This window comes from Sinohyriopsis cumingii, unplaced genomic scaffold (genome assembly GCF_028554795.1).
Source record: "Sinohyriopsis cumingii isolate HCF-2022 unplaced genomic scaffold, ASM2855479v2 utg001742l, whole genome shotgun sequence".
Lineage (NCBI taxonomy): Eukaryota > Metazoa > Mollusca > Bivalvia > Unionida > Unionidae > Sinohyriopsis > Sinohyriopsis cumingii.
In genome coordinates, this window is record NW_028316042.1 from 313,062 (window position 1) to 339,881 (window position 26,820).

The window sequence follows — 26,820 nt, forward strand, 5'->3', positions numbered from 1 at the left end:
GGGGTATGGTAAGTACTGATCGTAAAGAGTCCACAAAGAATCGGCTGGTAAACGAAATTCCAGAAAACAAGTCACTAAGACACACACCACTTGTCGACCCAAATTGAATGGATACAGTTCTTGTAATAATCGATGGTAATGATCCACGGTTTGAATATGGTCATTGAGTTCCTTCCACGGAATCTGTTCAATAACATGTGACATAATCCGTGGCATGGCAGCCTGATTTTATAGTCTCTTTGTTTCGGATGCAATAAAGGTAATTTCTAACTAGACATCTTCGTTCTCCAGTAGGGAATCTAAATCTTGCATACTGTAACCGAAACGTCAGAGTTTGTCTAGATGTTTCGTCTTCCGCTAAGCAGATTCCACGTAAAATATGTTGGTAATCCTTTAACTCGTCTTCCTCAATACGTTGCAGTAGGTGAATCTCGAAGTAACCAAAATTACGAACGTTTAGTTCATTCACTAACTGAAAGTGTTCAACAAGGTCTGACCACTGAAACAATTTCTGACGAATCAGTCCTCTTATACCATTCAGGTAGCAGTTGTTAAAGATCTGGTGACGTAACGGATGCAATTGTTCTTTACGTTTGACTTGTATTTTCACCAGCTCTCGGTAAATCCTTTCTCTCAACTCCACAGGCAAGCTCAAAATGTTCTCTTGTAAAGTATCCATAAGTATATACACTGTTTTTGGAATCCTTGGGTGGTGGCCAATAGCCTCGTTTACCTTTGTGCCTGATGTAATATCCACTCATAATCAGTCTTCTTATACTTTGGAACAGAGCATAATTTAAAAACGGATGAATAACTTTGCGTTTGCGTTTCACTTGTATTTTGATCAGTTCTCGGTAAATGCGTTCTCTCAACTCCACAGGCAAAGCACGAATGTTCTCTAGCAAAGTATCCATGAATAGGTCATACTAAATCCTCTTTTGTCTGACACAAGAAATGTACCGTTTGCACAGACATGGTTTTACTTCAGTGTCGAATTTAAATCGTTTAGTTACTAATTTACACATTACAATTCGTTCAGAAGTTTCCTCTTTCACTAAGTTGACATTGTGTACAAGATGTTGATAATTCGTTAACTCTTTCTCTGGAATTCGATGCAGTAAGTTTACAATGTAGTAGATAGAATCATCCATAGCAAACCAATCCTTTTTAAAACTAGGGGATCGTTGATCAATGTCTGTCCAATGGAACACTTTCAACTGAATCAGTCCTTGTATAGCATTCAGGTACCAGTGGTTCAGACACCGTTGACGTAACGGATGTAATTGTTCTTTACGTTTCACTTGTATTTTGACCAGCTCTCGGTAAATGCGTTCTCTCAACTCCACAGGCAAAGCACGAATGTTCTCGTGTAAAGTATCCATGAACAGATTATGGTAAGTTACTTCAATGTCTCGGTCCCACTAAGGGTAAGTAATGACAATTCGGTGACCATCGAGCATGTTCTACGTAGGCCGAATCTTGCGGTTCCCAGTGGTGAAGTGACACACCGCAACTGAAGCACTTGACTTTATCTCCTTCGCCCAAGTAGAAAAATCCGGCTCTGGCTAATTCTTCGGGGGTCGGGCCTCCCAGATACTTAGGCCATTTTCCTTTGAACGATTGAAGACGATTTTCAAAGTCGCAGTATTCCGACAAACGCACAGGAAACGAATATTCGTCTTTCACAGGTTCGTTTCGATGAGGGTTGGGTGACATGGACAGGAGTTTGCTCAGAGCTGGATGACATCCGTAGGGGGGTAGACGTGAAGGTGAACATTCCCCTTTAAAACGAAACCCAGTAAAATGTCCAAGAGGACGAGCGGCATCGCTTTCGCATCCCTCAGGTTTGACACGCACAGCATCACTTTCCATGATAGGGGTAGTGAGAACAAAGTTCCCATGATGCTTTACGGCATCGCTAAGGTCACAACGTACAGCATCGTACCCATCGCAAGGCTCACAATCGCATTCCACTTCCGAAGCCCCACACTTGAATTGTGCCTGTCTAAACTTGTTTTGTGTTTCTCTGAAAGTATTCATCTTGTTCGCTCGGTCTTGGTAGTCCCAATGAACTATCGATCTTGCCTAGGGTTCCTTTTTATATACAGACCAATACCAACGTGTCCATACGGTAAGGTGAAATGATTGGGAAGTCGCACTCGCTTCTGGTACACGATTTGATAGACTTTTTCCAAGGGTCGACTGACGATGTGGTGAGTGGGTAAACGTACAATCTTGTTCGGTTGATAGGTGGTCACTTTAAAGTGTTGATCTTTTCCAGACTGCAAGGGTTCTTTCAGTACCCCAAAGTTGACCACTCGACTGGTACGATAATTCAGAGTCAATCCTTTCACTTTACACTTCGTGTGCACTTCTCCTTGTTTGTCCCGGTATTCGTAGCCGTAATTTTTTGGATCGCCACTGACGAAACTTAGAATCTTGTCGTCGGGATGCTCGTCTGTCCAGGCTCCTAAACGGTCTCCTTTGATGTCAGGGTGCTGTTGGCTCGGGTGATGGATGTAAATGCAACTGTCCGTGTCAAAGTACAGGGCACGTTCCCCTAACAGTTCTAAAGCTTCGTGCAATTTTATGCGAGCATGAGCTGTCACGTAAGCCGCAATGATGACATTTCCAAAGGGGTCGTCTTGTACAAAGTCCAGATCTTCTTCGTAATTGACCAAGATCAAATTCTCTCGAACGACGTCCACGTGTTTCATGTATTTGGTTTTGTCGTGAATCATCTGGAAGTAGCGGGAAGGTTCTGTCAAATATTCCGTCTTGGATAAATACGGTCGTTGTGCCATTTTACCCCACAAACAATTTAACATCACTTTGGCAAACGATCGCCTGCCTTCGTTTTTCTCGATGTGGTCTAAAGAGATGCCTTCTTGTTCATAGTATTTCTCTTTGAATTTTATTTGGTCTTCGGGAGTGTGACACCAGGACGGATAGCCACTGGCTTCTTGCTTTAGTTTCAAAAAGGCATCCACGTAGTCTGCGAAAATGCCATTCTGCGTGGGGTCACCCTTGTGGCATTGTTGTGTCTTGGGAAAGTGGCAAATTTCGTACACTTCTAACAGTTGGTATCCCATGTCCAGAGCTTTGAACAATTCTACGCTGACCCAGGATCCCGTCAAGGCCCGTTCTTCCTGGGTGTGCTGACAAGGTTGGTCTTGGTTGCACGTTTCGGCACAAGTACGGCACAAAGGAAACATCAGTTTGCCTTGGCAATGGTGAGGTAAGACGGGATGGTATAGGTTCGTGGGAGGCAAAACTTTACACCTGATCAAGCCTTCGTATTGTCGAATGTTTTTCAGGTCGATGTGTTCCGTGAACAATTGTGGGTGCCGTACAGGAAAGCGACAATATTTGCACACGTAGAGATACAGCGAACACACGTCCAAGTATTTGATTTCTTCTCCTTTCTCTTCGTCGGCTTGGTACAGCAAACAGGTGGCATTGGTCCTTCCTCCGTACAAACTATCCCTCGGGTTCAGGGGGTCCATCAGCTTGTAACTTTCCACGATACGTTTAAACTCGGGATCGGTTTTCATACGGTGATCGTACTCGTGTTCCCACATTTCCACCACTTGGTATCCTTGCTGTTCTAACTTTAGGCGTCGCTGACAAGTGACCTGGTACAGGTCTTCCATGGTTCGTTGTAAAAACTGATTTTTAGTGCCACGGTCAGGGTAACAGACGGGACATCCGTGAAATAAGCAACCGTTAAACTCGTACACGATCTTGGGGTTTTCTAAGTCCCAGCCATCGACGGAATGCGTTCCGATGGTCTTTTCGCCTCCTCCGTTGCGGGCATGCTGAATCCATTTGTCTTCCTTGTCGCACAAGTAATGTAACCAGCGTAGGGCTTTGACCGAGTATTGACGTTTGACATAGTGGGCCGTTTGAGGACTGATGACAGCCACGGTGTTTTCAGGCATGAATCGTTGTCGATACACTAAGGAACACGCTTTGGCAATGGTGCAAGCTTCTTTCAAAGGATCGACCCCTCCGTGTTCCATGAACAATTCTCGAAATTTTTCACAGCACTGTCGTAAAATATCCACGTCGGAACGGCAATACTTTAAGATTTCGTCCTGAAAGTCGAAAGGGTCGGAGGCATGAGCCTGGTACCAAGCGTAGAAATCTTCTCGTTGTTCGGTACGCATGTTGTCGGGGTCGTAATAGTGATCCTCAGGCAAATGGGGTAGAACGGCGTGTTGAGTGGCTTCCGTATTGAAAAAGTGTGGAAAGTACCCTTTAGCCATTTCTGTCATTCCAAACGTTTTAGGCATTCGACTCAAAGGCATGGCCAAGTAACTCATCGAATCTTTAAACTGCACTTGTCCCACTTGCATGAAAATGATTTTGGCTCGGTTCAAAGTGACTTTAGGACGTTCGGTGCCATGTTCCGTATAGTATCTGAGAAGAAACTGTCCATCGTATCCGGAGAAATTGTGAGCCATCACCGTGGCATGACGATGACAATCTCCGTAACGTTCGATGTCCTCTTGGCTCCACGTCTTGTCGATGGGGTCTAAGACCCATTTGGCAAAATCGGCTAACGTGTTCGGTCCTCGAAATATTTTTTCACGCCCTCCGGGAATCTTGCTGCAGTGAGGGCAATGACTGAAGATAGGTTCTTCAATGCACTTCTCGCACGCTCGATGAGCCACGCAAAAATTAGGAATGTGAATGCCGGTCTCTTGCATGCATTCGAAATCAAAAAAGATGAAATTGCCTTTCTTCTTGTGACCGTCCTCTTTCTCTGGTGGGGATTGGTATTTTTGCACGTAGCATTGGTGTTCCAAATCCACGATGTGGTGACAAATGTGACATTTTTTCTTTCCTGAACATACGTGTGTCTTGGCATTATTGGTACGTAGGCCGTGTCCACACGTAGGGCACAATCTCAGCAGTTGACAAGCACATTTCTTCTGTGAACCTTGCGTCTTCAGATGTTGTTGGTAACAGGCAGGGCTGACAAACGTGCGCAGACAAGCAGGACAATGTACTCTTTCTTGTCCTTCGTTCAGACAGGGTGGAGAGGCCAAACATCCTGAGCATTTCAATCCGCAATGTTTGTGTTGCTCTCGATTATTATAGCCATAGTCACATTTCTCACAGTAATATTTGTATCCCAGGAATCCAGTGATAGTGGTAATGGTATCGAAATGGTCATCGTGATGATAAAGGTGAATGTATTTTCCATCCTTAAAGTCTTGGCCTCGAAACAACAGAGGCCCGCGCACTTTTTGAGGATGCACTTTCAAGGTGTAGAATGGAGGTAGGATATCTTGCAATGTTTGCATTTCAGGAAGACGGCAGGGTGTGTCTTTGGACAGGCCAGCTTGTTGTAACAGGAGTTCTGCTTCACTTCGTTGTTTGGCTTGGTTCGATTTTCGAATGTTCTCCCAGGCTCTTTTCCATTCTGTCGTGTCGTTCTTGTTGGCATAGGTTCGTCCCACTACGATAGCCCTGGCTAAACACATCTGGTCTTGAGGGTTGTGAATTCGGACGAGGCTCGTTTTGGTGATGCGAAGGTCGTTCACCAATAACACCTTATTGCGTTGTCCGGTCCCTTGAGGAGGAGAGACGTGGGTCATGTCCAGTGTGGCTTTTCCATCGGTGATGTCAAACTGGTCATTAGATTGTTGCACGTGTTGAATCTTGTCCATGACTTTGGAAGCAGTCAATTCTGCGGGTCTGCTAAACTCGATCCAAACAGGGGATTTCGAACCGTTGTGTTGTATGGAAAGTCTCAAGCGATCATCTTCTTTGGGTTGACATTGTCGCTTGAGTGCAGTGAGCAAAGAATCCCACACCCCAGTAATAAACCCTTCTGCTTTCTCTAACGGTACTTCAGCCTTGAAATCTTTAAACTTCACTGAGTATTTGTAAGCCGTAGTTCTAAATTTTCTAGAGGAGCGCTTTTCCGTCTCTCGAATGGAATAGTACTTTTCAGGGTTGACTAAGGGTGGCGAACTTTGTTTAGAGGGTTCGGATTCTGGTTCACTCATGTCCTCTTCAAAATCACTGGCATGAATTTGTGCCAAGACTTCAACCCTGGTACGAGGCGATAGATCACGTTTCTGCCTCTTACTTTCTTCTTCTTTCTTCTCGAATGAATAGGATCGTTTCATCTTGAGTGAAAAACGTCAAATGACTCAAGTTTAAACACCATAGGCTAATTTATAGTCATGGCAGACCAGCGTATATAAAAGGGTGCGTGTCTTTGTCCTTTCACTATTGATTTCACTCTCTAACCGAGCACAACGATGGAAGAGACTAGCCAAATCGAACGTTTCATCAGAGCTTTGCGAGGGGTCATTAGAAAATTCTCTTCAGACCAGCCGACGGACTACTCTCCTTCCTTTCGAGATAAAAGTGAAGATACTTGCTATATCTGTCAGAAGAAAGGGCATTGGTCTTCAGAGTGTCCAGACCGTCAAAAAAGAAAAACAGGAGCTAGAAAAGACAAAAGTCAAGATACCTGTTATTATTGTCAAGAAAAAGGACATTGGTCTCCAGATTGCCCCAAAAAGAAACAAGAGGAGTCAGAAGAAAAGAGGGATTCTTCAGAAGAAGAGAGAGATTCTTCAGAGGAAGAAAGCAGCCAGGTGAAGAAAAAGAAACAGGAGAAGAAAAGAAGAAGGGAAGAAAGTGAGGAGGAAGAAGAGGAAAAGACTGTGACGGTGAAGAAATTTAAAAAACAGAGAGACTAAACAATGAGACAGAAGAAGTGTATGAACCTTTTAAAGTGCTCTGTTGTGAATTGTGAATTGGATTGTGACTATTGATAAAAGAATACATTAATTATATGAGGTAAGTGTCTTTGAGTTTTGATTTTAAATAAGAAGCTACACTCACGCACTCATATACACGTACTATAGGGGAAAATGGTTTTTTTGGTTGATTTTTGAGTTATTGGCAAATTGAAAGGCTATCTCTTTTCGAGAGACGTGGGTGGCCCTGAAAAGGGCCTTTTTTGGTGTAGGGGTGAGTTTAAGCAGTCAACTTTAACTGCCTTAAGCCTTTGCCACGGCCAAGGCCTACTTCTGGACTGCGTACTGTTGATGATGATTGGGTTGAAATCACTAAGGGTGGTACGGTAGGCTTAGTCACAGGGTTGACGTGTTTAGCTCGGAAAGGTCGTATTCTCTTCGGTCGTAATAAAGAAGTCTGATACATTTGTTTCAGACTTCTTAACTCCGCTAAAATGTCCAACAGTACCATGACCGTTTGATTTTCACCCTCTTGTTTCTTTGCTGCTACTTCTTCTTCTTCTTGTTTTTTTCTTACCTCTTCTTCTTGCTGCTGTTGCTGTAGGAGAAAAGCTTGTTCCGCTTCCTTTTGTCGTTGTATAAATTTCTCCAATTCTTCTTTCTGTCTCTGTCTAAAATTCTCCAATTGCGGTAATGAAGGTGACGAAGGTTCCGGAACAAATTCTTGCGAGGTAAGAAAATCCACAAAATCCCAATTTACCTCTTCTGCAAGTAAGTCCGGGTTCCCTTGGGCGGTCTCCACTGCTGGTGCACCCCAATGAATCGTTTTCTGAGTTTCCGTTATGTTGAATCACTGTCGCATAGATTGACTGCACACAGGCGCTAGCGAATCTATATAGACCACGTGACGTCACAGACTGTTCTCTTCGGATTGGATGCGGACTGACTGAATTTTGTAACCCGTGTTTGGATTGGTCAATGAACTCAATCCGTTTCAATCCTTCCTCTACCTATAAATAAGCGCAATTCGCTGCATTGATTCACCTGTTCTCGTCGCCTCAAGATGTGGACCACAGTCGAATCATCCACCCTTGTGTCTTCAATGATGTTTAGGACGGACATGCTCATGTTTGTCCGATCCAAGTGGACCGATGTCCACAAGTCAGACACCAGTCTGTGGATACGAAGAGTGTACGTGGAAAGACAAGGTTGCCTCAAGAGGGCTCTGATTTATGGCCCTACACTAAGACGCAGCTTGAGGACAAGAAGATGCCGCAGATGCCCTTTATGTTAAGGGCATATTAACATAAATCCAAAGGCCTTTTTCAGGGCCACCCACATTTCTCGAAAAGAGATTGACTTTCCATTGCCTACCCCATTTTTTTTTTTTTTATTTTTATTTTTTATTTTTTTTATTTTTTTAAAAAAGAAATAAAAAAATCCCATGTTCAATTGCCTTTGTCCCTAGAATGGATATTTTTTTCTCCCATTGTTCAATTGCCTTTGTCCCTAGAATGGATATTTCCTTTCTCCCATGTTAAATTCCCTTGTCCCCAGAGTGGATACCTTTTTTTTCCCATGTTAAATTTATATAGTCCCCAGAGTGGATATTGCTTCCCATGTTAAATTTACGTAGTCCCCAGAGTGGATATTACCTTTTTAACATGGAACTCCCCTAGTCCCTAGACCGTCCCACCATACTACTCAGGAGCGAGCTCCATGCCTTATCTGCATAGCAGGGTTGTATCAGGTCCAATGGGAATTACGAGTCAGTTTCTTTGCTTTGTCAAACAGGTTTCCTAGCTAAAACTAGCTGCATTCACTTGTTCCACTTCCAATTGAGATCCCCAGTCTCAGTCGTATCTGTGCTGGGGATGACCAAGATAGACTTTTATGTCCAGTCAGGGGTCTCCGTTTTGACTTGGCAGCCTCTAAAGAGATAAGGAAGGGTATAAAACGCCTTTTGCTACCCTTTAAAGGTTCAGCTGATATTTCAGCTTCCACGATTTCTAGGAGGGTTACATTAACTATCAAGAGAGCTTACCGATGACTTACTGCTAGGACCTGCCCTTTATGAAAATTAAAGCCCATGAGGTTCGTGCCATTGCTGACCCATGTTTTGATGCTCTAGCTGCGAGTCGGCGCTCTCACACTACTTTTTCACATTTCTACCTTCTCTCATTATCCCATGAAAGATAAGTCATTTTGTCACTGGGCTCAATTGTCGTTGCTCAATATGTTGCAAAGTGAGTACATCCAGCAGTAATCTCCTGCTCTACTTCAAGGTGACTATTCCTTGTATTTGTTGTTATTCGACAGTTTTGGATCATCATTCCTCCCACCTAACTGACAAATTCAGCTATGCAATAGCAGCAGGTAAGATATTACAGATATTCAAATGTAGCTTTTGCCATATTTTCTCCTCCCTCCTGGCACTGATGTCCCTTCACGCATGCCAAAGGTATGGGGTTCTTATGCAGGGGCTTGTATGGTGTTCTAATAGTTTCTGGTTCACTCTAAAGGGAGGACATAATTTCTGTCGTTCGGTCGGGTATTTTCCTACCGAAAAGTTAATAGCTATGCAATAGCAGCAGGTAAATATTGCATCAATAAAATAGTTTTATTCCCCCAATACATTTTACAATTTATGAATGTTAGTGTATAAAAAATTTCAAAAAGAATTACCTACCTTCACTTGTAGTTACTTGTTACAAGCATTGCTACATAATTATACCCTGGACTGGGATGGTGGTGATGATAGATAGTATTATGATAAATAAACTCGATTGTTTGGATTGGAGGAAGTGGTGAAAAAATCTCTCCAATAGTCCATGAATAAAATTAAATAAGTATGTATGAAAGTAGCATGTTCTTTTGTTTTGATGAAAGTTGGCAATGAAATTGCAATATTATATATATCTAAAATGTGAGTTTAAATTTTGTCCATGATTGTAGATTGTAAGGACCATTTGTAAATAATATATTACATAGCTAACTTTTGTCCATGATAGTACATATTGTACTTTAAGATCATGCAAACTTCTTGACATGGTTCGTTGACTTTATAAGGTTATAGAGAATGTGTACCTACTTGTTTTGTAAGTTATACATCGATTATTTACTGATATTTGTTTCAATATCCATAAGTTTTAATAGAAATTTAGAATTTCTAGAAGCGAACTTGTTTATAAATTTGATGGGGGAAAATGACTAATGGCCATCAATTCAAAACACAGGACTAGTGGTAATAATAACAATTTCATCAGACCAGCACCATTTTGATTTTAGTTCGCCTTTTGGTGCAAACACCCTGTCCACATAACCATTCGTTATGGAGGAGAAGTAATAAATGATTTTCAAATTGAATATCATGGTGTAAATATTTGATGTCATAAAAGATTTTGTAAGGACCAACTACCCATAAAATAAGAAGTCGTTTAGTAAAAGACCAGTGTCCAGATGATCCTGTTCTAAAAAAACAGTATCCGTAAGATTTTCATCCTGTATTAAAAAGGAGTATCCGTAAGATTTTCAAGATGACCACCATGATAACCATATGTGGTGGGAGATGGGTACTATTTTCATTCAGGAACAAGCAGACAATACAAGTAGTATGTAAAAACCCAATATCAATATAGCCATCTTTGCTCGAGTAGTGATAATGAAATTTGTAAAATAGTTCTTGTAGTGCCAACATTTGTATTTTCATAGATAAAGATAATGGTTTTAAACATTTCTTTGCCATTACATTGAACCTAAGGCAGCTTAAACAGCAATGGTCTAATTGGTATGCAACACACAGTCGTGATATATGCTTTCTCAAGTTTCATTAAAATATCTCCTGTACTTATATTCTAAGCAAGTATACATGTCACAGAATTACACTTTCAATTGCATGTAACCTTGAATTTCTGGCAGGGGGAGATGACTAGGCACGTGACACAAGAAACTATCTAGTTGTGAGTACTTGTGACTAGTCTCAGTTAGATCTCTAAAACTGTTAAACATTAATTAAGGTCTGGACCACACCATAACATGCCAATACTTAATATGGATATTTACAAATATATGATAAATACAAAACTCTTATGATAACTGGATAATCTAATGGGGTCAAGACCTTATGACCTAGATACGTGAGTAAAACTTGGTTATAGTTTTAGTAGTCTCTGAGCTATTATGTACGGTCATATGGATGTACGGACATAAAGTGAAATGTGTTGAAATTATTACAAACAACATATCTGGTAACTGAAAGCGTAATGATTGCACTGTTTTCCACTAAGACGGATACCATTTTCATAAGACGTTTCTGGTGAAAACCTGAAACTAATATGACTTTCTATTTTGGACAAGTAATGATGAAAATATTTTCAAAATGGATGACAGTGTGGTCATATTGGCTATCAGACTGGCAACACTTCCATTTAGGACCAAGTAGAGATTGTAAGAAGTTTTTTGGTGTGAGTGAAATAATGAATAAACCATCGAACTAAGAGGAGTATCGATAACAAGTTTTTCAAGATGGCCATTGTGGTAGCCATATTGCAAATCAAAATTGTCACTATTTTAATTTACAACCAATTGGACATTATAAAAATTCTTTCATTGAAAATCTCATGGTGATATAATCATTCATTCATGAAAAGAAGTGACAGATGTATAACAACTAGACATCACAAGAAGTTTACGAGCGAGAGTGTCATGTTGATATAACCATATATTTGGAAGAAGTAGCAATAACAGGACTTTCAAGTTATTGCGGCCAAACGATATGTCCGAGCGGCTCTGTGTCATTTTTAGTATCAGCTAAATCATGGGATAAATGTGTGTAATGTTTATTGTCCATTTTCCAAAGATCATAGAGAGAATAGCGCTAATATGCACGAGGTAACGAACGGCCGGTCGGACTACAGACAATGCTATAAGCTCTCCTGGTCTTAGTCCTACAATGTAAAACGTCTCCCCTGATATTTATGTTAAAGGTCGACGTCTTACGTCCTAAATAACGGAGTTGTGTAGTGTGTTCCCCGGTCGACTGACAGAGGAACAAGAGGCCAAACTTTCAGGATTATCTCACAAACTTGGCAATTCATATTGACGCTTTTTCCCCAATTAAAGACACATTAGTTTAGTCGGACTTTACTTACTCTTACGCATTTTTCCTAATGGATTCAATCTCTGACACAATGAATGGACATATTTTAAAGTTCCGTTGTACCACATTTCAGTTTCCCGGAATGCGATGGAAGCTGGGAATGCCGAAATCGCTTATAGGGGTGATGTGTGTCCTGAACGAAGCGAATCTTTCTAAACATGTTTATAAATATTAATATAGCTTTATTAGTTTCGTTAAAGAAACATACTTCTACTCGGTCCGATTAACAAATGTAATGGCGGAAACAATTTTACAATATTGTACGTATTAGTTTTATAAATTTTCAGTCCATTTGTTACGATAAAGTGTTGAACATTGCGACATGTATATTTTATGGGAATTCGGTCTTTTGGGGTGGAAATACATTTATCTAATATTTAGTTTTCTCACTTTCACATGCAATTGTTAGTTGATATTTAGGTACAATCCTTTTATTTCCCCCATTGTAATATGAAAATGATCTCGTTTCTCTTACACAGCCTTTGTGGTATTTTTTTGTTATTTTGTAAGACATTTAGCTCTGACTATACTTTTACCTCATTCACACTTGTAGTGAAAGACATGTGATCTATTGATACCTAGGTTATTGCGTTTATGTTAAACTCATTGGATATATCTTTGACCTCTTTAAACACTGCCCAGCATTTTACAGTGCAGTATAGTGTCTTTATTTATGTTGCCAAAACGTCCCAATTATTTTGCTTTGTGATTCTGCATAATGAGAGAAATAATACTTTTTTTTTATATAAAAAAGCAGTGTTCCAGCTCTGTCAATATTCAAGGTACGAATACAAAATTGTGCGCTTACTGACAAAGAGGAAGTTCTGTCAATATACATAGCCGGAATAGCAAAATGTCGGCTTATTGATAGAGCTGTAGTGATAATTTAGGGGGGAAGGCATTTGATTTTCATCTATTGATCGTGGACATCTTACTCACTCGGAAGAGATCGGATTATTGTGCAGTGTGAGTGTTTCCGAACTGTTAATACTTCCATACCGTCCGTCCGTCCGTCCGATTATTTGTCTGCAGACATCCATTCTCCTAAACCTCTGAATCGATATTTACAAATTTATGTAGTTATCTGTCCATCAGAGTAAAAATCTACAACAGGTGTGTCATTTGTTACTTCAACCCAGTGGTACCAGCTTGGTGGGCCAAAGGTCAGATGTACAAAAGTTCAATAACAATGATATTTTAAACTTTGTTTGGACCAAATGTTTTGTATGCTGTATTCCTTGGGTCCAATATGATTAAAATCAGATCTCTATTGTCCTACGTAAAGATATGACAACAATCGCTTAGGGATCATGTTCTAGTGACCTGTTATTACCCTAATATCTAATTTTATCAGGAAATCAGATGATGCCTTATATCTTCGAGTTTGGGAAACTGAGCAGTGTGGCTGAAGAGCATCAATATGTAAAGAACAATTTGATTCACTTTCAGAGATTTGAAAGCTGCATTTCCATTGGCTACTTCAAAGGTAACAAGAAGATGACCTCTAAGCGGGCGCTATCAGATCTTCACGTAGGACAGCGGAGATCTGATTTGAATCAGATTGCTCTTAGGTCACTGTTTCGGGTATAAATGAGTACAGGAGCGTTATGGATGTGGTGGTCAGAATATCAGAATATATTGTGTAAAATTTGGGAATTTGCGATGCAATCATCAATATAAAGGAACGTGTCCTCACAACCAGTATATAAGTGACAGCATTGTCAATCATGTTCTTCGAGTTATGTTACATTAATTCAATTATGTATGAACATTTTCTTTCATATTACTCGACGCCCCAAGGGAAAAATAAATCGTTGATATCGATATTCTCCAGCTTACTCATATCAAAGTAGTCGTCATATACATGAAATTATACTAAGTACTGAATATTCAAAATGAGATCCCTGGAAGTAGTGTTGGACGTTTACTTAATGAATGTTGTTCATAGATTGTTCTGGTGTATTGGTATGGTGAAATAAAAATGTGTTAATCACGAGAACTGTCCCACGTGTTGAACCGTAGTAATAATAAATGCAAACTGTTACGCTAATATATATATGTATATATATATATATATATATATATATATATATATATATATATATATATACACACACACACACACACGGATTCATCGCGTACTTGACCTTTGGCTGCTCGTTTCGTGGAAGTGGATGGCACGTCTACTTTCGTTCTGTATCAAATATGGCGACGGCTACACACGTTCCGTTCAAGTGTGGGATTTGCCACCAACCTTACAAAAGACCTAAAATACTGCCGTGTTTTCATAGTTATTGTGAAGTCTGCTTAGAATTACACATTTCTAATGCAAAACCTGATACCAAGTTTCAATGTCCGCTCTGTAAGACGAATATTGACATTCCGGAGGGTGGAGGTTGTTCTTTTCAGACCAACTTCTACATTGAGACAACAGAGGAAGAGGGACTAGAGGAAAGGGAATCAGAAGAAGTCAACTATTCGTGTGAAAACTGTGATGGTGAGCCAAAGCCAATGGCTGCGTCGTACTGCGAGGTATGTGAACAGAAAATATGCGATGAATGCGTTCTGCTGCACAAAAAACTAAAGATAACAAAGGACCACGAATTGGCTAGTTTGAAAACTGTTAACAATAAGAGGCCGGACAAGCTAACACGCTTTATGCACGAGTCAAAAGTTGCAGATTATTATTGCTTAACTTGTGAGGAATTTGTGTGTCCCTCGTGTGACTACGAAGAACACAACCAACACAAAACGGAGACTATTAATGTTGCTGCAAACATCAAACGAAATATCTTGATTAAAACATTGCAGAGTAGGGAAATATTTATTTCAACCAAAAGGAATCTGAATATTATTTCAGAGAGAGAATCAGACGTCGAGAAAAGGGAGAAAGAGGCGAAAGACCGTTTGCAACGAAGGTCAGTTGACATGAAAGGTGAGATAGATGCCGGCGTTAAAAAATTGGAAGCTGAGATCACAACAATTTGCGAGCTTGAGAAATTAAAGTTATTTCAGTTGAAGAGAGATATAGAAGCTACAAAAGAAAAATCTGTGGCTATGAAGAGATTGGTTACATTGGCAAGTGATGCAGAAGTTTTGAGGGACGGAAATAAGATAATGTGCAAAATTAAGGACATCAACATATCATCACCCATCGATATTCCAGAAGTAAATAGTGTCAGATTTGAAGATAATTGTAAAGAGTTCGATTACAAGAGCATCGGTCATATTGCAAATGACATGAAGATATTATCACGTGGGCCTATGGAAATGAAGCTGGTAAGTGCATTTTGCACACCAGAATTTGCAGAGATAAAATGCATATTGCCATGTCGGGGAGGAAACGTTTGGATAGCGGAGGCTGGAACCGCTGGACTTATCATGTTTAATGAGCAGGGATCCAAGCAAAAGAAAATACTGGAGGGTTTTGAGATAGAATCTATGGCAATGGACAAAGATGGCACCCTGTTTGTATCTGTACCAAAAGAGAAATACATTTATAAAATTACTGAAAACTATGAGGCTAGGCAATTTTGCTCCTTATCATCAAGTCCTGGTGACCTCGCTGCTTTTGAAAATGGAAATATTGCTGTATGTTGCAATGAACCGCCTAAATTAGTAATCATTGATCAGACTGGTCAAGTTGCCAGGCAATATGCTCCACGTGCATCTTTGTTCAAGACTTTACATTGTGTTGCCGTGTGCAGATTCACCGATGTTCTCGCTGTGTACGCGCAAAACATCATCCCTTTCAGCGGAACTAAACAGATAGATGCAGCTTTAAAAGAAACGAGACAAGTTTGTAAAGCACAAATAAGACAGGGATATCATGTTCGAATGAATACAAAGGTTAGTGAGCAGCCAGCCCTAAACCCATTTAGCATTTTAGTACCATCAAACTCAAAATCATCAGTGGATACACAGGACGTTTCAAAAGCAAAATCAACGCAAGAAGTTTTGTTTGGACTTTCAGCAAAGGCTCCTATAGATCCCGCATCAAGCCGGCACGAATTTATATCAGGAACAAACTCAGATTCACCAATGGACACACCAGAAAATTCAAAAGCAAAACCAACTCAATTTTCCTTTGGAACGTCCACAAAGGCTGCTACACAAATAGCTCAAATCTCGTCTGGCATTATATCAGTAACAAGCTCAGAGTCATCAATTGACGCACCGGTTATTCCAAAAGCAAAGTCAACACAATTTTCCTTTGGAATGTCCACAAAGGCTGCTCCACAAATAGCTCAAAACCCGTCTGGGATTATATCAATAACAAGCTCAGAGTCACCAACGGACGCACCGGGTATTCCAAAGGCGAAACCAACGCAAACACTTTCGTTTGGAGCTCCTACAAATGCTGTTACACAGCCATGCCTAAACCCGTTTGGCATTATATCACCAACAAGCTCAAAATCATCAGTGGATGCACCAGAAGTTTCACAAGCAAAATCAACGCAAGAATGTTTGTTTGGAATTTCAGCAAAGGCTTCTAAAGATCCCGCATCAAGCCCGCATGGCTTTATATCAGGAACAAACTCAGAATCACCAATGGACAGACCAGAAATTTCGAAAGCAACACCAACGCAGTTTTTCTTTGGAACATTGATAAAGGCTGCTATTCCAATTGCTCCAAACCCGTCTGGCATTATATCAGCAACAATCTCAGAGTCATCAATTGACGCACCGGTTATTCCAAAGGCAAAACCAACTCAATTTTCCTTTGGAACGTCCACAAAGGCTGCTCCACAAATAGCTCAAAACCCGTCTGGGATTATATCAGTAACTAGCTCAGAGTCATCAACGGACGCGCCGGGTATTCCAAAGGCGAAATCAACGCAAACACGTTCCTTTGGAGCTCCTACAAATGCTCTTACACGACCAGACCTAAACCCGCTTGGCATTACATCACCAACAAGCTCAAAATCATCAGTGGATGCACCAGAAGTTTCACAAGCAAAACCAACGCAAGAATGTTTGTTTGGACTTTCAGCAAAGGCTCCTATAGATCCCGCATCACGTCCGCATGGCTTTATATCATCAACAAACTCAAAATCATCAATGGACACACCAGAAATTTCAAAAGCAACACCATCGCAATTTTATTTTGGAACATCGATAAAGGCTGCTACACCAATCGCCCCAAACCCGTCTGGTATTATATCGGCAACAATCTCAGAGTCATCAATTGGCGTACCGGGTATTCCAAAGGCAAAACCAACGCAGACACTTTCGTTTGGAGCTCCTACAAATGCACTTACACAACCAGGCCTAAACCCGTTTAGCATTTTATCAGCAAGAAGTTCAAATACAGCAGTGGACACAACAGAACTTCCGAAAACAAAAATAAAGGAAGAATGGCTCTTTAAAACTTCTCCAAATACCTCTACGCAACCGGTGTCATACTCTTTTGGAACTATAACAGCATCAAGCTCGAAACCATCAGCGGATAAAGCAGACAACAAGAACACTCAGTTGGTCCAATTTGGTTCAACAGAAACGAAAGGAACTATATTCGTTTTTTATCATAAAGGGAACATGTTGGCTAAAATCAATCGCCATGTTTGTGATTTGATTTTTGATCAGCGGGGTCACATGCTTGTTCCTCGTGTTGGAGGTGATATAGAGGTACTGGACCATCGGGGCAATATCCTGGCTTGCCTGAGGCCAAATGGTGGCGATTTCCTCTCCGGGAAGATGGCGCTTGATTCACTCAATCAACTGTGGATCGGGGAGTCTGGACGAATCAACGTGTTTAAGTATCCAGAGATCAGTGGTGCACAACAAGGTCAAGGGCAATAAAATGTAAAGAAAGATTTCAAAGAGCAGATTTAAACTCCAGTAATCTGCATGGAATTGGTTACTGCTCTTTTGATATTTATTCCGATTTTTGGGAAGTTTGTTTTGAATATTATGAGGGAAAATATCACTGAACTTAAGATAGTTTGTCGAAGCAACAGAGGCAGAGCACTAAAACTGTATATATATATATATATATATATATATATATATATATATATATATATATATATATATATATATTAAAGATTACTCAATTACTCGACTAGTAAAATCTTTTATGAGTTCTGTTATAAACTTTAAAATGTTTAATTCTTACCTGCTTTCACTTGATGGATTATCCTATTTAGTCTATAGTTTTCAATTATAATGTGACCCTCAATTTTATTTATGTCACAGGAATAAGTTCTTTGTTTTGTTATTTTATTTTTATAAGGTTGCTCAGAGCTTTACCGTTATTTACATCAACTTGTATGATGCCATGGTTTAGAAAACTTCTTTTGTAGTGCGTATTCTACATTCCGATTGCACAACCATGGCATTACACAATTTCAGTTCTTGTGGGAAAATAACAATTTGAAAAACAGCAAAACTTCATTTTAAATATAATTATAAGCAGGAAATAAATTGCCTGTTTACGCATATTGTAATCGGATGCTTTAGATTATAATTTTTGTCAATAATAATGTTCATAATTTTTTATAAATTTATTCTATTAAAATAAAAATAAACACTAAACTAAATGTATATACTTTCTTGCTTTATTATATTTGCAGTCGTTCTTCCTTGATGTAATAAATTGTCAAAACATAGATACCACTTTGCTAATGGTGATGCTATAATTGCTCTTGTACAAAGGGGATGCCGGATGGTGGTAGTCTGATGATTATTTTGATGGTGGTAGTGGTGGTGGTTTTGATGACATATTGTGGGGGTCCTTTGCGTTTCGGTCATGCATTTGCATGCAAAGTCGTAATAGTTAAAGATGAGGATATTTAACACAGAATAATAGTTGCATCAAGATGAATTTAAGGGCAAAGTAACCTATTTCTACAAAAAATAAATTACCTTAATTTTTTCCCTCAGGCACTCATTTTCAAGTTGTTGCAGAACAAACACATATTTTTATGTAGGAATTGTTATTTAAGAACAAAATACCCTTTTTAGGACCGTTAATTATAATAAATTGAATGGAATGCTTGCAATTTTAAGTAATAGATTAAAAAAGTCATAAGAATTCATACATTAAGTTCTACGTCCATCTTGAGAGAAGATGTAATGGCAGAAACTATGTGTCTGTGACCTTATTTTACAATGTTTAGGTTTCTAAGATTTAGGCAAATTATGTTTTTAAGTACAAGTCATTATATCACACGTAAAGGCTTTGGGTGGCCGAGGGGTCTGAGTCGCTCAACTCTGCGTTGGTTCAAGTCTTGGCTCAGCCAATGTGGAAATGTGAGAGAACTGGACAGTAGCTTTCCGTGGGTCGGTGGTTCCTTCTTGGGTTTTCCAGAACCATTTCTCCACCATTTATACTGGCTTCTAATGTATGGCCTTCCAGGTGTTATAAATGGCGTCATATCTCAGAAATCACAAGTACATGATTGTAACATGTATGATCAGAGAGAGAGAGAGACAGACAGACAGACAGATACAGAGATGTTCTGCGCGTTTCAAACCTTGCGATCTCAGCACAGTATATACATCAGCACCTGATTTAGAGTTTACTTGTAAGCACATTCCTTTGTTATATAAATGCCCACAAACGATACTTGCTCAAAATCTGTCATTTCAGTCTTGTAGTCAATGTCATGACCAGTTTGGCCAGTTTTACATTTACTCCAGCAGACATGCTACGGTGAATATATACTATTTCTTGTTAGTCTTAGCGAATACGGAATAAATCTTGATGGTATGACTTATAAGTTACATTTTAATTGTAATATTTGCATACAGAATTTGCTGACGTTTATGTTCTAAACTAGTCACGGGAGTTTGTGAGTAGGCTATACATTAGTAGGCTTACTGACTCTCAAAATGTCGGCTTGTCAGATTGTTTTGAAGCATGTCGGTGATTTCAAGGTGACTGCGTGATTATTGTTAATAATATATTTCTTTGACAGGTGTGAGTAGAAAAAAATGGCACTCTACTCTAACGATGGATTTTAAAAAGTGCAATCACTGCATCGAAATTCTAGTCCCCAGCGACAATGTTTGTCATCGATTTTGACGTAATGATTAGAAGAGACCAAAACACGATATTTAGCAACCCATTATATTAAAAAAGATAAGTGTTCTCAATTCAGTCTTAAAAATTGTCTTGTAATAGAGTATTGCGATGCATGTCACTGATCTCAAGGTGATAGTGGTTGAGTAAATGGATAAAAACAAGAGTTCTCCAACAAAACGTTTCGCTTTCAGTATCGTTGTCGTACCCCTATCAAAAAGACAGAACAAAAAATAACCAATAAAGTATTCACCAACAAATCTAAATTAGATGCACAAAAATGGTACGATATAATGAAACAAAATTAATAAAGTTCTGTTCTTTGCTATATGTAATTTTTCAGTTCAAGATCATTTACCTGAAACCCCACCCCCAAAATGTTTGATGTTTCTAAAACATTTACTATATATATATATATATATATATATATATATATATATATATATATATATATATATATATAAGCACATGTACATTTCTGATGTATTGTATACCTATCTCTTTCTAGGTTACTTTGAGAGATGGTTTTCCAGATGTTAACAACGACAAGAAGGAAACAAAACCTCTTTATATGTAAAATAAATATAACGCGATTTCTATGAAGCGTCCTATATTTTGTTTTAACTTATTTTGTAGCTTTCATGTTGATATTATGCTGTCATAATTAGGTTCAAGCTTAAATCGCACAACCTGTAATACCTGGGTTATCTATGTGAACCATAAATACCATACAGAGAACAGAACAGATTCAACTCCATTGTCTCCTTATTATTGCTAATGTACTAATGAATATAAAGATACACCCAATTGCAATTAGCAGATACCCAAATCTTTCGTCATATGTTTGCAATAGTGTAAAAATACACCCAATTATGAACATCACTGACCCAAATCTGCCATCACTTCCTATTTACTCTCGTACTAATGAATGTAAGAGGTACACCCTACCGCAAACACACAGACTCAGATAAAAGAAAGGTACGCAAGAGCCAACAGTATAATCCAGGTTCTGCTGTCACATAATATTTACATCCATATTAATCAAAATAAAACATGCACCTCGCAAACAGCGTGGGTCCAGATCTATCGTCACATAATGCGCTGTCAGATCGTGGTCTACATTGTTTACGTGAAATCACAAGAAAATGAACAGCTTCAATACCGATTTTACCGGAGCATAATATGATAGCAAGTGTGGTTCTTCGCTGTTCAGAGTTGGACACGTACTGCACACAAATAAATATAAAAGACGTGAACTTTATTTTACAAGCTGCGTACTATTTTATAGCACACGATCCCCGGGTGCTTTTTTTGCAATAGTGTTCCTTCTATTAATAATAATGTTGTCAAGATTAATAGAAGGAAAAAAATATTGGAATGAAAACCCTGGGAATCATGACAATATTCTAATTTATTCGTATCTTGTTGGAACAGTGCGATAATTAAGCAAATTAGAAGTAGTGTTCGTCATTTAGAGAAACCAAGAAACACTCAAGCTTCCATTTCATATGCATAAAATCTCAACATTAACTAATGATAAAAATGTATGAAAGAGCTGTAAGGTGAGTTTTAAAAAAAAGGTTGGTTCCATAATGTTTCACTGAGAAATCAAAACACATTTGGTCACACTGATTCAATCTGGTTTGTGGAAATATTTTTGTAGAGTGTCTGAGAACAATTGGCGAATATCAAGGAGTCAAACAACATATACCTTTCGTCCGAGAAGACTTACTTTTTGAAGAGGTCACAGCTGTTTGCCATCACATACTTTTTGCAAGTTCAAGAAATTTTCCCTACACATATTGTAGGTCTTTAAAATCTCGTCATAATGAAAGCCTTCGGATTCATTGAATAACTGGTCCAGTGGAACAAAGCTTTTAACAAGTGGCTAAAAGTGGCTAATAGTCGAATACATGTGTGACTTTGCCCCTCTGACCGAATAAAACACAGAAATCCCAAAGAGGTCTTTCTTGCGAATCAAATTTCATTGCCACCTAATTATAAATGAGAACGTTGTGTGGTGGGGAAAAGAGAATAATAAGAACTTACAAGGAAATAGGCCAGTTAATGCAGCCCAAGGCTTATGTTATGTTCCAGAGAAGAGGATGATATTTTGTTTATTGCTGTTTAGATTGTAATTTCACGGAAAGATGGATCATGAGTACACAAATATAAAGATCCGAGTTGGTACAGATTTACTTCATACTATGAAGGTTATTTAAGATCCACTATAAACATTTCCATCTTTTAAATAATGTATTTATTTGTAAGTTTCTAAAAGATAAATCTTAAATAGATTTTTCTGGGTTACAAGTTCAAAAAGGTCATGAAGTGGGTCTTCATGCTGACATTTAAAAATCACATTTTCATGTGCACTTAGAACAGATATGTGGGATATTTTTGTACACTTTATGAATATCACTTTCTTTAATTAAAGGACGAACGTTCTTTCAAACAAATTGGATTTTCTACCAGAAACAACACGTGATACTTTGTTTATAGAAATAACGTATCGTTGAATAGAATTACGCCGACACGCAGAAAATATATATATATATATATATATATATATATATATATATATATATATATATATATATATACACGCACGAACATTCCTACAGTTTCCCACTGTACAAGTTCAATACCTATTGCTGATAACATAGTGACAATGTATTAGGATGCACCTGCTGCGGAGGCATCATATACTCAAGTGATAGTACCATTACAGCAACTACTACTGCTGCTGTAGCTAAAACGTATATTCTGAAAATTAAAACCCATGAGGTTCGTGCCATTGCTGACTCGTGTTAATGCTCTAGCTGTGATTTGGTGCTCTCACACTACTTTTTCACATTTCTACCTTCGCTCGTTAGCCCATCAATGATAAGTCATTTTATCATTGGGCTCAATTGTCGTTGCGCAATAGGTGGCAAAGTGAGTATATCCAGCAGTAATCTCCTGCTCTAGTTCAAGGTGACTATTCCTTGTATTTGTTGTTATTCGACAGTTTTGGATCATCATTCCTCCCACCTAGCTGACAAATTCAGCTATGCAATAGCAGCAGGTAAGATATTACAGATATTCAAATGCAGCTTTTGCCATATTTTCTCCTCCCTCATGGTACTGATGTCCCTTCACGCATGCCAAAGGTATGGGGTTCTTACGCAGGGGCTTATATGGTGATCTAATAGTTTCTGGTTCACTCTAAAGGGAGGACATAATTTCTGTCGTTCGGTCGGGTATTTTCCTACCGAAAAGTTAATAGCTATGCAATAGCAGCAGGTAAATATTGCATCAATGAAATAGTTTTATTCCCCCAATACATTTTACAATTTCTCAATGTCAGTGTAGAAAATTTTTCAAAAAGAGTTACCTACCTTCAGTTATAGTTACTTTTTACAAGTATGATACATAATTATACCCTGGAGTGGGATGGTGGTGACGGTAAATAGTATTACGATAAATAAACTCGATTGTTTGGATTGGAGGAAGTGGTGAAAAAATATATCTACTAGTCCATGAATAAAATGAAATAAGTATGAATGAAAGTAGCATGTTCTTTTGTTTTGATGAAAGTTGGCAATGAAATTGCATTATTATATATATCTATAATGCGAGTTTAAATTTTGTCCATGATTGTAGATTGTAAGGACCATTTGTAAATAATATATTACATAGCTAACTTTTGTCCATGATTGTACATATTGTACTTTAACATAATGCAAACGTCTTGACATGGCTCGTTGACTTTATAAGGTTACAGAGAATGTGTACCTACTTGTTTTGTAAGTTATACATAGACTGTATACTGATATTTGTTTCAAGATCAATAACTTTTAGTAGAAATTTAGAATGTTCTAGAAGAGAACTTGTTTATAAATTTGATGGGGGAAAATGACCGATGTCCATCAATTCAAAATACAGGACTAGTGGTAATAATAACAATTTCATCAGACCAGCACCATTTTGATTTTAGTTCGCCTTTTGGTGCAAACACCCTGTCCACATAACCATTCATTATGGAGGATTAGTAATAAATGATTTTCAAATTGAATATCATGGTGTAAATATTTGATGTCATAAAAGATTCTGCAAGGACCAACTACCCATAAAATAAGAAGTCGTTTAGTAAAAGACCAGTGTCCAGATGATCCTGTACATAAAAAAACAGTATCCGTAAGATTTTCATCCTGTATTAAAAAACAGTATCCGTAAGATTTTCATCCTGTATTAAAAAACAGTATCCGTAAGATTTTCATCCTGTATTAAAAAGGAGTATCCGTAAGATTTTCATCCTGTATTAAAAAGGAGTATCCGTAAGATTTTCAAGATGACCACCATGATAACCATATGTGGTGGGAGATGGGTACTATTTTCATTCAGGAACAAGCAGACAATACAAGTAGTCTGTAAAAACCCAATATCAATATAGCCATCTTTGCTGGAGTAGTGATAATGAAATTTGTAAAATAGTTCTTGTAGTGCCCACATTTGTATTTTCATAGATAAAGATAACGATTTTAAACATTTCTTTGTCATTACATTGATCCTGAGGCAGCTAAAACATCAATGGTTTAATTGGTATGCAACACACAGTCGTGATATATGCTTTCTCAAGTTTCATTAAAATATCTCCTGTACTTATATTCTAAGCAATTACACTTTCCATTGCATGTAACCTTGAATTTGTGGCAGGGGGAGTGGACTAGGCACGTGACACAAGAAACTATCTAGTTGTGAGTACTTGTGACTAGTCTCAGTTAGATCTCTAAAACTGTTTAAAGTTAGTTAAGGTCTGGACCACACCATAACATGCCAATACTTAATATGTTCATATACAAATATATGATAAATAGAAAACATTTAAAATAACTGGATAATCTAATGGGGTCAAAACCTTATGGCCTAGGTAAGTGAGTAAAACGTAATGGTTATATTTTTAGTAGTCTCTGAGCTATTATGTTCAAGCCAGATATGGATGTACGGAGATACAGTAAAATGAGTTGGAATAATTACAAACAACATATCTGGCAACTGAAAGCGTAATGGTTGCACTGTTTTCCACTCAGACGGACACCATTTTCATAAGACGTTTCTGGTGAAAACCTGAAACTAATAAGGTTTTCTATTTGGACAAGTAATGATGACAAGAATTTCAAAATGGGTGCCAGTGTGGTCATATTGGCTATCAGACTGGCAACACTTCCATTTAGGACCACCAAGTAGAGATTGTAAGATGTTTTTTGGTGTGAGTGAAATAATGAATAAACCATCGAACTAAGAGGAGTATCGATAACAAGTTTTTCAAGATGGCCATTGTGGCAGCCATATTGGAAATCAAATTGTCACTATTTTAATTTACAATCAATTGGACATTATAAGAATTCTTTCATTGATATAACCATTCATTCATGAAAAGAAGTATGTTAGATGGGCACAGTTTTCGTGTAGGAAAAACTTGACATCACAAGAAGTTTACTAGCGAAAATGTCATGTTGATATAACCATATATTTGGAAGAAGTAGGAAACACAGGACTTTCAAGTTATTGCGGCCATAAGAAATGTCCGAGCGGCTCTGTGTCATCTTTAGTATCATCTAGACCAATGGATAAATATATGTGTAAAGTTTATGTCAGTTTTCCAAATATTTTAGGGAGAATGGCGCTAACAAGCGCGAGGTAACGAACGGCCGGTCGGACTACAGACAATGCTATAAGCTCTCCTGGTCTTAGTCCTACAATGTAAAACGTCTCCCCTGATATTTATGTTAAAGGTCGACGTCTTACGTCCTAAATAACGGAGTTGTGTAGTGTGTTCCCTGGTGAACTAACAGGGGAACAAGAGGCCAAACTTTCAGGATTATCTCACAAACTTTGCAATTCATATTGACGCTTTTCCACCAATTAAAGACACATTAGTTTAGCTGGACTTTACTTTGATGCATTTTTCCTAATGAATTCAATATCTGACACAATCAGATGGACGTGTTTTAAAGTTCCGTTGGCCCACATTTCAGTTTCCTGGAATGCGATGGAAGCTGGGAATGCCGAAATTGCTTATAGGGGTGATGTGTGTCCTGAACGAAGCAAATCTTTCTAAACATCTTTTTCAATATTAATATAGTTTTATTAGTTTCGTTAAAGAAACATGCTTCAACTCAATCCGATTAACAAATGCAATGGCGGAAACAACTTTACGATATCGTGCGTATTAGTTTTATAAATTTTCAGTCGATATGTTGGACATTGCGATCTGTATATTGTATGGGAATTAGGTCTTTTTGTGGTGGAAGTACATTGATGTAATATTTACTGTTTTGTCACTCTCACATGTAATTGTCAGTTGATATTTAGGTGCAATCCTTTCATTTCCACTATTGTTATATGAAAATTATCTCGTTGCTTAGACACAGACTTTGTGGTATTTTGTGTGTTATTTTGTAAGATATTTAACTCTGACTACACTTTTATCTCATTCATACATGTAGTCAAACACATGTGATCTATTGATACCTAGGTTATTGCGTTCATGTTAAACTCATTGGATATATCTTTGACCTCTTTAAACACTGCCCAGCATTTTACAGTGCAGTATTGTGTCATTATTTATGTTGCCAAAACGTCCCAATTATTTTGCTTTGTGATTCTGCATAATGAGAGAAATACTACTTTTTATATATAAAAAAGCAGTGTTTCAGCTCTGTCAATATTCAAAGCACCAATACAAAATTGTGTGCTTACTGACAAAGAGGAAGTTCTGTCAATATAGAATAACAGAACGTCAGCTTATTGATAGAGCTGTAGTGATAATTTAGGGAGGAGGACATTTTATTTTCACTTATTGAGCGTTTACGTTTTTGCTCACTACGAAGAGATCAGATTATTTTGCAGTATGAGTTTTTCTGAAC

The 26,820-nt window shown here is 38.3% G+C and overlaps 2 protein-coding genes across 2 annotated transcripts in view; both read left to right on the forward strand.

The window, feature by feature from the left end:
- LOC149771668 (E3 ubiquitin-protein ligase TRIM45-like) overlaps positions 1-26,820 on the forward strand; it is a 72,830-nt gene that overhangs the window by 44,367 nt on the left and 1,643 nt on the right. The window lies entirely within an intron of this gene.
- On the forward strand, positions 14,089-17,847 carry LOC149771669 (uncharacterized). Its single transcript, XM_089948251.1, has one exon. The coding sequence runs from the start codon at positions 14,089-14,091 to the stop codon at positions 17,683-17,685; it is 3,597 nt and encodes a 1,198-aa protein (XP_089804377.1). The 3' UTR covers positions 17,686-17,847.

Coding starts and splice junctions, on each gene's coding strand:
- LOC149771669 (XM_089948251.1), top strand. CDS start 14,089: ATGGCGACGGCTACACACGTTCCGTTCAAGTGTGGGATTTGCCACCAA.